This window comes from Homarus americanus, unplaced genomic scaffold, assembly GCF_018991925.1.
Source record: "Homarus americanus isolate GMGI-L3 unplaced genomic scaffold, GMGI_Hamer_2.0 scaffold4060, whole genome shotgun sequence".
Lineage (NCBI taxonomy): Eukaryota > Metazoa > Arthropoda > Malacostraca > Decapoda > Nephropidae > Homarus > Homarus americanus.
The window spans coordinates 9,113,628-9,126,479 of NW_024746161.1; the positions used below are offsets into that span (position 1 = coordinate 9,113,628).

Below are 12,852 nucleotides of genomic sequence, written 5' to 3' on the forward strand. Positions count from 1 at the left end.
ACTAGTATCAACTGCCTTGTCCAGTAGAATATAAGTTTGGTAAAGATATTAATTGTGTAATAACTTGCTGTAGTTCTTTTATTAAATATGTCTTCCACAGGATTAAGTGTTGTATAAATAATCTCTTCCTCTATATCAATCCATTTTGCCACAGAACAAAAACAGTACAATATGGGTATGACAAACCCATTACACTGTACATGATCTAATCACGGGGAGACAGTACGGAAAAGATAAGGGATTGCACTTACCGTATTTTCCGAAATAAAAGATGCACCCCTATTTTACAAAGTTATTTGGGGAAAATTTTTTTTAGTACTTTTTGTCATACAATTATTGAAAGTGATTTTAAAGTGGTTTTGTAAGGGAAAACATATGATTTTGTGAATAAATACAATATACAGTATACTGGAATCAAGTAGGAAATCATAAATATAGTAACATTATACTAACCCAACTCTACCTCTGATCAGAGCAGCTGTGTGGCTTGTTTATATTTTGGTCAAGAGAATTACCGACAGGATGTGAAACTCGTATTTTTGGCTGTGATGTTTTGTGTTGCCGCGATCTGCCACCAGTGTGTAGCACCTTTGCTCTTTTTTTGGCGTCATCGACTCATTGCAAATGGCTGACTGGCTGCTGAACTTTCTGTTAACATTTCTTTAATCTTTCTTGGGACATTTTTCATTTAGATAATAAACAAATGTTTCTTAAAGGTAATACAGTCCTTAAATAATGTAAGACCTGTATCTGGTGTGGGTTACATATGCTGGGGAAGGAGGTACAGTGAGATGTTGTGAGCTTCCCTCTGCCGTTAGGCCAACGTAAGTCATTATTTACGTCTTCGGAAATTTGCCGTAAGTTTGTGATTCTGTAATAGATTGTGATAATTTGGCTCATTATTCAGTATTTTATTAGTAGTAATATTATAAGTAACAAAATTTTTGTGGTTAGTGGACTACTGCTTGTCCCAGACTCCCTAGCTACTAGGCATCTCCACCTATAGCACTCGGCCTCCCATCTGTAATACAGTACGGGCACATTAGATGCAGGGTAATTTGAGATACAAAAAAAAAAAAAACGTCTTATACACTGGTAAATACGGTAGATCCTGGCCAGACATCAACTGGTAGGTGGTGAACAGGTGTCTGACCCAGGAAGTAATGACCAGTAACCAGGTTATACAACAGTGGCAGTATGCACATGCTGGTGTGTCAGTAAAGCTCATCAAGCTCCACTGGAACTTTTTTATCTAAAAAAATATTTTTATACCATACAACCCATATATGACAGGAAGGTATAAAACAACTAAGAAAAAATCAGTTCTATGAAATAAAAAGCTGTTAAAAAATTAATTACATGAATGCATATTGAAAACCATTTTTCTAACACAATTTTATTGAATACCTGTGTATATTTCATCTTTCAAAAGTGTAAATCATTAGGCAAATGCAAAGGCAATATAAAAATTCTCACGAGTACATCCTCCGATATTACTGGGACACCATCTCCTCTGACTCTTGTGGGAGATGAGTCTCCTCGTACCGTTTTACTTCATCCTGAGAAACAAGTAAAAGGATTTCAAAAATATAATATTTTGTTATACACTTATATACATGGAAAATTTTTTATTCACATGTTTGTCTTCCATTTCAAACATTACCAAACTCTAATGTTTTGGCAATGTCTGTCATTGACTTTGAAAACTCCAGCAGAACAAAGTTCTGTCAATTAATATAGTCCTTCTGTCTCTAAATTTTCTTCTTTTTTACATTACAAATAAAATGTATTTTATCTTTGGGTCCAAAACACATTCTTAAGATATGGTACAGTATTTGAACAGTAATTGGAATGCCAGGCTGCTTTATCCTCCAAGTTATGGGATCGTTTGTGATGCAACATTTATTGTCATATTAGCTTGATTCATTATTTTACCGGTAATTTAATACAAAGTAAAGTACAGCATCCTATTGTTAGATATTATAATGTTTAATTTCAATGATCGTGCAATAGCCATTAATTGACTTGATACACTAAACCCTAGAAAGCGCGATGTTTCCTGTGTCCGAGAAATAAGGAGGAAAGGTGGTTAAGCAAGGCTGATCACTGGCAAGAGTAATAGATATAAATGTACCGGAAGGGCAATGAATCTGGAAGAAAGTGTTAAAGGTGAAAAGGGTAGATATAATTATGGTACTGAAGTTACTAGTTGGCAAGGCTCTGATGCACTAAATAAAATATAAACATATACCATGTTGTATATGTATACACACAGCATGTACAGTCGCAAACAAATCCCGAAATTCAGACTTGTGAATAGGTACAAAGAATTTACGGACAGAATAAAGCATCAGTGTCTACTGCTTCGGGTTCATGAGTCTGAATCTCGGGGTTCATGGAGCAGCAGAAGAGGCAACAGGACTTCTGTTCTTGACTGTACATGTTTACCCATAAGTAGTTTAAGTACAGTATACCTGAATCATTTTTTTAACAACTTCATTCTGCTCTTTGAGAACTTTCAGTGCTTCATGTAGGACTTGTACAGCTGGAGTTTTATTTGTTTGTATTCGAACGTGTATTTTGCGTTCCATTGGATGAGGGATGGTGTATCCACAAAATTCAACAGCAGGACTGCAAGAAAAACATATAATATACACATGAACAGTATATATGTACTTCACAAATCTAACTCTGAAATGGCATCATAAAACTCAATCCATTATTCTGAAATTTTACTATGAAGACAATATACTGTACAGTGCATGGTGAATAATAGTACTGAACAGTATATGGTTCCCAATATTAATAAAAATTAAATACCAAAGAGTGAAAATGAGTTCCATTGATCTCATGGCCCATTAGAGACAGTGAGACTGGTACTGCACTCCACCACCTTCAATTCCCCAATTGTAAAGTTAGATAACCATTTATAACTTGGTGAATTTATACAAATAAGCTACCCCAAAACAAGAGGTAAATACTATTGTATCCACTTGTCCACCATACCCTCGATTCAATAGTAAATGTGTATAAATGTGAGTTCACTGTAACATGTACGTGTACTATTAGTTAATAATTAAAAATTACACAATATCTTAGAAATATACAAGCAGCATTCAAAACACAGAATGCAGATATAATACTTTGTAGGCACAACACAGAGAATATGATTCAGAATGGTACTCAAAGAAAATGTTACTTACAGCAGGGGAACTCAACTCTTACTTCTATGATACTGTGGTTGTGCTTCTTCATAAGATTGTACTATACTTCAATTTTACATTAATTTACAATACTGTACCTGTATATTCTTTGTACTGATTCATGCTGGTAAAACCAACATTGAATATGTAAGCATACTGATAGTAAAAGAAAATATATACAGTACTGTACCAATACATATTTTAGCACATTTTCATTATTACTTAAACAATTATGAAAATAGCCCTTATATCATATGGCAGTGAGGCCAATTGTTAATCTATTTCAGGTAATTCAATTGCTTTTCCTCATAAATCCCATCCATTGCCGCCAAGTGAAGATCATGTACAAAGGTTGCCCATGAGAGGGAGAGAGTCTGTCCAGCCAGTATCCACAACACCAAAACTTTGGTCCTACCACTTAACTTCCACTCAATCCATCAGTTTGATTTTCAGTTTCAGGTGATTTATCATGACCTTGATGAACCTAACTGAGAGCTACCTTAAGTAGAACCTCAAAAGAATCACAGAAAAATTCCTGCAGTCCTGTACACATCCATGACATGGAAACTAACTGTAAGACAGTGGCAACTGTCCAAACAAACAAAGTCAAGAAAAATCAATGTAATATTCCAAGAGAAAGGGATAAGTGGCCTTAAATCCCATCCTAGGAGAGTGACACAGCCTTAGCTTATGTCCACCTGATCTCCTATAACTCCACACTACTAAGAGAAACAATCATACTAGACTGAGAAACACATTTTCCTTGGGATTAACTCAACTGACAGTTGTCAAAACCAGGAATAATGTAGAGTACAAAATATTGTTATGTTGATGTACTGTATATGGCAGGAGGCTCAGGCCAGTAATCAAATCACTGACTGACCCAAGGAGGTGTATAGTGCATCCCATGTCCTGGTTGGCTGCATGATGGTAATTACCGTAAGTGTTACCAGTACTCAACTAGCAATGCTATGCCAGGGAGATGGTAGTCAATGGCTCATTACAAAATTAATTAAAATTCAGTAATTTATGCCAATCTTTTGTTTTAAGATGATATTCTGTTCATTACGATTTATTTTTTTCATATTAAGTTCAAATCAAATACATGTGTCAACTTTGTTCCCAAACTGATATTAATGCATAGTCTCAGTGCAATTCTAATCTAATTTTAAAAGTACACCTTACAGAAACTCACCTCCTGCCCAAGCAGTGAAATCCGTTATCATAATTTTTTTATAAATTTACTTTCATTTTTGTACATGAACCGACTGTAGAATAATTATACAAGATATTCATAGTCTTACTTACTTTTGTATAATGACATGTTTAAGGGCATTCCCTAGTGTGTGGTCTTCCTCATTTATTACAAAAGTCCGGCAACATTCATTCTGTCCAGGTCCAGTCAACTGAAATAAAAAACATTATCTCTCAGTGACAAAATAATATTACCAATTATTTGTGAGTGATATTCTGTAAATTTAATTTTACTGTACAATGCAGGTCCAGTAATTTATGATTTCTATCAAAAAGTATTACAATTCCTTGTCTTGCAGAAAGATCAACAATAACCAAAAAATTTATGTTCCGGTTTGTCATATAAATATAAACTGTATGCAACTGAACCCTTTCCAATTAAATTTCCAAACCTTGTCTAACCTATCTTATATAACCTGACATAAATAAACCTACCAAACTTCACCTAAAATAATATCAAGTACAGTATTTCCATTCTATAATAAACTGCAACATTAACTAGTCATATTGGCATCACCAGAAGTTAGTACAACAACATAGTTTCATGTTCATGATAAATAGAAAAAAAAAATTGCAATTCCTCCATTTTTTCCAGTTCTTCTAGGTGTAAGAAAAGTTTTCATCTATTTTCCTAAATTTTCTAGTTATCAAGCATCAGCGTTCCAAAATATTACCAATAATTTTTGTCAATGAAACCAACCAGTGGAATCAAAGCTTATAATCTCTTTGCCATAAATTAGTGTTCAGGATGAAAAAAAATTAAAAGTTTAACTATTACAAAACACAATTTCCTTGTCAATTTTTTGGCCTTCTCATGAGGTGAGAAAGCATTTGTCCTCAAGTAGCAAGTTTAAGCACACAACTGGCCTTCATTGTTACCCAAGTTTTCTCTAGAAAATATTTTGTGAAGTTGCCAGTCCTTATGGGAATGTTTTAGAGTATTCTCCCTTTTTCTATAAAACAGCAGGTAATCTTGTACTTAACAGGCAGGAGTTAAATCATGTGAATGGGAGTTTTCAATTGAGGACAGGTTCTTTGCTTCCTTTCATAAAAAGGATTTTCCTTTTTGGGAGATGATAATAGATGATAACTATAATTTTAGGTTAGGTTAGATAGGTTAGTTTGGTTTATTTTATGAAATATAAATTATACAGTTATATAGAGGTACAGTATGTATATATACCTGGTACTTCTGAAATGTTAACAGTTGCCAAGAGTTTTTGGTAGAAGATGGAATCAGTTGCCTAGGTCTAAAAATATTTGTTCATAAAATAGACCTGGCTTACCTACCTAACCGAGGTTATCTTGTGTTTAATAGGTGTAAAGCATTAGCACTATTGTTGACATTTAGTGAGAATGGGAACTTTCCAAAGTATCAGATGCTGATACAGGTACACATATTAATATACATGACTACCTTAACCTAACTGAACCTAACCTAATATAATAGTTATCTATTAAAAAGGGATTAATATTTATTAGTTGCCAACACCTTACTGAATATTGAGTCATATATAGGTAGAAAGAGAATAAAATAATTAAAATTTATTCTATAATATTTCTGTCCGAAATTTATAGTTTTAGAGTTATGTTAACTTTTAGTTTATAATATTTGGCCAATCAGCATGAGTGTTAATGTGACGTCATAGTCATATGCACCAATCAGTGTGAGTGCCGATGTGACGAAATACCCGTATGCCAATCAGCACAAGCAATTTGCGGGCAGTGGAAGATGGAGTCTGAGGGAGAAGGATGTACACACAGTAAAAAAAAGTACCGCACGGATTATGTGCGAAACAATATGACACCACGGACGAAGGATAGTGGAATATGCGTGTTGGTCCTGTATTATGGTGGCAGTCCTGCTTTCCTTGCCTGAGGGTGTCCTCACATATCTGTTGCCCTACCATAAGTAGGTGGAAACCTTTGCCATACAGGCACGCATACCAACCCTCCCGGCACATCAGGTGATGTATGGATCATTATGGAAGTCAGCAGACCCCCCCCCCACCCTGCACGATACCTTTTTTTGTGTGTGAATATTGGCCGTCCGGTGCATTATTCAGAACGTTTTAGACAATGAAGCAGCAGCCGTTGACATCTGTAGGGCTCACAATGTTCTTGTTTCATCTGTATAGTGTCTGAGGTGTAATTCATAGCGTCAGTACCGTGAAGATATCCCTGCATGGTACTGTGGTAAGAGATGGACACTGTTGAAGACACCACTTCCTCATTCAAGTCGCATCACTCTATCCTCCTGTATCTCTTACTTAAGGTAAGTTTTTTACACACTAGGGCAGGGGTCACCAAACTACGGCCCGCGGGCCGGATCCCAAGTCCTTCCCCGGCTCGTGGTGGCTCCGCCTACGCTCTGACGTTACCAGAGCTTTCGTTCTGGCTTGCAAGTATTGAACAGAATGATTATGCGGCCTGCGCTCGTCATTCTTTCAGTTATCCGGCCCACTGTGAAAAAAGTTTGGTGACCCCTGCACTAGGGGTTAGGGTTGGGTTAGGTTAAGTTAGATTAGGTGAATTTTTTTTCAGGTTTCTGCATTTTTGACCTTCCACTTTTTTCATTATCTCAACAACAGCCTAATAGGTGTTGGCAAGTATTTATTGTTTACCAAAAAAATTCAATCCTGAAAGTACCCGGTAACAGCTGCAACATCCCAGCCGGATATAAATAATGGTGCGTATTACCAATTTGACACCTGTTAACTTATACTTTATCCTCTTTGCCACTTGTCAGTCTATTAGCAGCTTGTCTCTATCATGTACTGTTGCCAAGTACTGTACTGGTAAAATACAAGATTTCCATTCAAGTACTTAAGAACAATAAAACATTACTTGGATTCGAAGGTGAATTTATAGTCTTACACCGTTCTTTTTTTCGCTAATATTAATATGTATTTCGTAATGCTTAAACAATTCTAAGACATTTTTCTTCTATATTTCCGCTAGAAATTAAGGATAACCGAGATATTATTTTTGCAATATTAGATTAATTAAATTGGACTGTTAGTTTAGTTCTTGCCATCTATTAATGTTGATCTGTGTGAATTTAATGAGTAAAAATACAAACAGCAAATACATCTCATCATTTGCCTTAGATAATTAATGTATCAGGCATCAGTAAGATTTATATCCAATATGGCCTCTTATCTACTTACCCATTCTAACTTATTCTTCGCAATACTTTCATTAACATTGGGAAGACGAAATCCATCAGCTCCCACTGGCATAATTAGATAATAATTAAATAACTTATATTATCCTTTGTGAACCGAGTCTCTTCACGTCCTCCTGTAAACAATGTCTTCCCGCAGCTGATAGATAAATACGTATCATATTAATACGATCATTTCCAACTTTAAGTATTATTATGTACGTATTGTTAGAAACTTTTCAATTATATGTTATTAACTAAAAGTTTTATTATTATTTATTTAATAAAATATTTGTTTTTGATTAATGTGATATAAAAAAGATATATATATTTTATATAACCCTTAGTTAAAACATTCTCGGTTCAATAACGATACTCATGTAAAATGGTAAATGCTATTTTGTATATAAATTAATACACATAGAAGCAGTGTTGAATCAATTAACTTGTTTCGGTTCAATTACAATTAAAAATAGTTACTTTTCACAGGTTTCAATTAAATTCATTCAAAAGTTATTTTGCATTATACTTACCGACTTACCGTACAATTCCTCTCCTAAATTTCAAATTAAGTTCTCCTTACAATTACTGTCGACCTGAATGGCGATACCCAAAACTTCATTTTCTACAATTTCATTCATAAACGTTCTATAACTGATCATAAGACTGGATCAGGGTTGTATATTACAGTACATTTTTAAGAATAAATTAAAATTACAAGTACCGTTCAATAATTTTTCCCAAATTTCAACTACAATTAAATTTACCTTCTAAAAATCTAAAACTTCAACGACATCACTATTACAATTATACCCCTAATGTTTCAATTGAAATTATAATTTCTGGCGACCTAAACTAGTATAGCCCAAAACGGAACTACATTTTCTACAATTATGTTCCTGAACATTCTATGACTGTGATGTTTCTGGAAATGTTCGTCAACTTTTCATAAATTTATAGTTTTATAATTCAATGTGTAAAGTTAGATCTGTAACTACCATTGTTTATTTAATTGATTTCTTCATGTAGTTACAATTAGAAGCACTTAATACCACTGATTTGGAACTTCAATACAGGCATTTCTTGCGCCTAGCTTCTATACTTAAAAAAAAATAAGATATACATTTAATTCTGTAGCCAATTCTTATGTTGATGTTACAGGGTCCTTTCAAATCAATTTACACAATAATTAAGTAATTAGTGATACAACTCATTATTGAAACTGCGGGAGACAGTTGCTTAAAGGTACTCTGCATAGTTTTGCTGACAATGTTTATTTTAATTTTCTATTTGTGATATGAGTGTTTGCCTCGTGTCACACTGCGAGATCAGAAATAACTAGGCATTTCCGAAAAAAAATATCGGTGAATTCTACTTCTGAATAATTCAGCTTGACCTATTTCTCACGTGGTGTAGCGTGCTGGGGCATGAAAGTTGCCCAAATGAAAAGAGTTCACCATTACCTCGTCTCCCATACTCCGCAGGTCTCACTAATAACATGGGTGGGTCGCTCACTAACTGCTGCCAGAGGATTGTGCCTCATTATACGGGTCGATGGTCGCGTTAGAAGGTGGTCGTAGAATTGTGTGTCATTAGAGTGGGAGACTGTATAGGACCAACCAGAGATAATCGGGAACAATTGACCCTCGTAGGCTAGGCTTATCTTATAACGCAATTCTCAACTGTTATATATATATATATATATATATATATATATATATATATATATATATATATATATATATATATATTGGGTCAGAAAACGAAAAGCGACCACAACGCGTTGTTGTTGTTTTCAAAATAACCAGAAAGCGAAATTTTGCATCTTGGATTTTACCCTAACCTAACCCAATCCAAACTAACCTAACCTATAGCAAAATCTCACTTCCGGTTATTTTCCAAACAACCACAACGCGTTGTGGTCGCCTTTCGTTTTCTGAGTCCAACACACACACACACACACACACACACACACATATATATATATATATATATATCGTCTGGCCGTGTGGTCGGGGTAGAGAGGCTGTGGTGTGGTACCGCCTATGGTCCCATGGTACCGTCTAGCCGGCCACTGTCAGATTCACCGTCAGGCACAAGCCAGCTCTTGTAGCAGAGGACAATACCAACACTGTGGTGGATAACACTAATTAACAGTGGGTCTGTTCAGCTTCACACCGATATTCCCTATTATATTCATGTAACTTTTCCTTTATTAAAAAAAATACAAAATTAATTATTACACATAAAACTTTTGTCTCGACGCGCGAACATCAATCTATACTTACAAAACACAATGTCTGTTTGTTTCCGAGTATCTTCACTATACACGGCTGCACTTTTGAAGAAAGAGCTGATTTTTTTTATGATTACGTATTTAAAGGTGTCAGAAATAAACCCGAACAACGCTGGGTACACCAAGTAGTTTAACATAAAATATAACAAACATACTGTTCTGATGACTCCAGAAAGGTCATACAGGGTCACTTTCTGCTCCTATATAAATAATTCTGGGACCTGACAAAGAACATCGCAACCTTAGGGATTCCTCTATTTACAACACAGAGTGGCAGGTCCCTAATAATGCCAAGTGTCAGGCGTCTGTAGAGGGAAGGATACCTGACTAGGAAGAGACGACGTGGTGGTGACGACTGCATGAGGACTTGTAGGAGGAGATTTCGTTTCATGCCAGGATGTAGTGAGGGAGTATAGGAGTCGGGGTCGCCCACACAGTTTACATGTACCAGGGTCCGGGTTGTCCATGTGCTCCCAGCCGACGGGATATGTTCTTTAGGGGGCGACTGGCCTCATCTGCAACTGCGTCACAATGGTGCTGTGTGCTTCTGCCCCGGGGTTTATGATCTGTCTAGTGACTGTAGATGGTTGAGGGAGAGATCGCGGGTAGCTTGTGTCTTCTTCGTTGGTTGTTTCTTTGTCAATGCGATCGACAGTGTCACGGGAAACACTTCCTAAATGTCCGGCGACGGTAGAGAAAGTGTGTTGGATGACAGGGAGAGATGAGAGAGGGAGGTCTTTAGCCTCTCAAGCGCGGAAGTACTGTAGCTGAGGAGATAGATACCGTCGTTTAGTGTGAACGTAAGCAGCTAGCTATACAACGCCCTTATGAACACCAGCGAGGATGTGTCAATGGATGAGGCCGCTAGGAAGCCGAGAAGTTGAAGCTCAGTAAACCAGCTCTCCCGTGTGGCGACACACTATATAACTCTTCTACCACAACTCAATAATTCAAAGTCCACAACACCAATTCTTCTACAGTATACAGAGAGGTGGTCTACATTACCCGTGGTTTGAAGAAAACATTTCTCATTATTGTCTGGTTAAAACAGTCAGCGTCCTCTCGTATGTTACAATAGCAGATAACGTATATTTAACAATAATATTGTATGGATATTCTCCCCTACAGCTGCTCTTCCGTCCTCGCCTCAGCCAATCAGCAGGGAGTTCCATACCACAGCCTCCGCCCCTGAATCGCTCGCCGAATGGCCACCTGCCGCCCTCTCCTCAGCCAATCAGCAGCGAGTTACAGACCACAACTGCTGCCCCCCAGTCGCTCGCAGATTGGCCAGCTGCTGCCCTCTCCTCAGCCAATCAGCGGTGCCTTTCATCTCGCAACTCGAATCTTTAGTAGGCAGGATTGTATAAATACTCCCTGCCTCGCAAAGTCCGAAGTCCAAACCAGAAACATGGTAATTAAATTAAAACGCTTCAGAAGCCTGTCAGCAAAAAACAAGTAAAAGTTATATAGAGCCTTTGTCCAATCCCGACTAGTATATCCACCAATTCCCCTACATGCAACAAAACAAACATAAAGAAACTGCAGACAATTCAAAACTTAGCCCTAAGGGATGTATATAACATCAGATATCCTGACATAGTCACCAACCGTCAACTACACCAACGAGCGCAAATAGAACCCCTAAACGTTTACCTACACCAACACTCAAAAAGAATATGGACAAAGTTAGAAGAAATAGAGCCAGGACCAATCATTGAATGGATGGAAGAGACAGAAGACGGAAGAAGAGAACACTCATGGTTCCCTCGCAGTAAAAGAAGAGCCCTAGAACCCACACCAACTCCATTCTATTGAAAGATGCAACGTTACCCCAGTGACAACCTTGGCAGCCCTACCACTTGCAACATTAGATCATAAAAAGACGGGATGTTCTTAGCAGAAACACAAGTACCTGCCCTAGACTCCTCACCATTGGCTAGGACATAAGACCCGAAAATGTAAGGCATAAAATTGCAATATTTGCTAAACACACAAACACCTGACATAAATATAATACCTAAGACGAAAATAGCTGAAACACACAAACATAAGAAAACAGAAGCACTTGGGTTGCACTATCCACCAACCCCAAGTCCCTCCAAATTCTACCATTATTCTTCAAGTCCAGTTCCCGCACCACCAATCTAAGCACCAGCATCAAGATTTCTTCATACTTTACTTCACCCATCGATCGATCGACCCAAAGAGAAGAGCAAGAGAACACGCTTGGTTCAGATTAAGCAGAATAAGAGTCAACAATCCACCACCAATACCAAAATACATCTAAAAATTATCAAATTCAATACAAAAACAAAAATAACTGTATAGCCAAAAAATACTGTACCTTCAAGTCAAGCTTCAATATTTCAATTAAACCAAAAAGATAGGACCACCTCCTTGTGAATAAGGAAACTACTGGAAAAATTCTTAAATTCAAGACAGGGGAAAACAAACAACAGACAACATGGATATATGCCCAACAGAATTACCCTAACTACAATAGCTACAATAAAGGAAAAATAGCAATAGAAAAAGGCAAGGGGAACCAGATCAATATAATTTTAAGGGACGTCTCTAAGGCTTTTGATAAAATTTGGCATCTGGGCTTAAAATATAAATTATTAAAATTGGGACTTAACGAACACTTGCTAAGAATATTGTGTGACTAATTAGATAATAGGAGAGCACAAATTCAAATTGGAAACTTTATGGGAACTATGTTTAATTTTGAGAGTGGAGTACCTCAAGTTGGATGCCTTTCTCCAACATTATATACAATTTATACTTCAGACACACCTCAACCAACCCCCTTTAGCGAATATGTAATGTTTGCTGATATCACTCAAATAGTATCATACCCAGGAAAATCAACCCAATTTATGGCACGCTACACGGCAACAATGTTAAAAAACATAAATGACTATGGAAAAATA

The 12,852-nt window shown here is 36.6% G+C and overlaps 1 protein-coding gene across 5 annotated transcripts in view; it reads right to left on the minus strand.

Annotated features, from left to right (window-relative positions):
• Nucleotides 1-469: 469 nt before the first annotated feature.
• LOC121879090 (DNA-directed RNA polymerases I and III subunit RPAC2-like) overlaps nucleotides 470-12,852 on the minus strand; it is a 30,396-nt gene continuing 18,013 nt past the window's right edge. The window contains exons 1-5 of one of the 5 annotated variants that reach the window (XM_042385592.1): nucleotides 7,628-7,778; nucleotides 4,512-4,609; nucleotides 2,475-2,631; nucleotides 1,477-1,559; nucleotides 470-871 (exon numbers count right to left, since the gene is read on the minus strand). In XM_042385592.1, coding sequence (XP_042241526.1) covers nucleotides 1,494-1,559; nucleotides 2,475-2,631; nucleotides 4,512-4,609; nucleotides 7,628-7,699 — 393 coding nt within the window. In that variant the 5' untranslated portion in view covers nucleotides 7,700-7,778 and the 3' untranslated portion in view covers nucleotides 470-871; nucleotides 1,477-1,493. Of the gene's footprint in view, nucleotides 872-896; nucleotides 1,022-1,380; nucleotides 1,560-2,474; nucleotides 2,632-4,511; nucleotides 4,610-6,480; nucleotides 6,532-7,627; nucleotides 7,779-12,852 lie in introns of those variants that run through there. The other 4 variants (XM_042385591.1, XM_042385590.1, XM_042385594.1 and 1 more) reach the window with 4 other exon arrangements.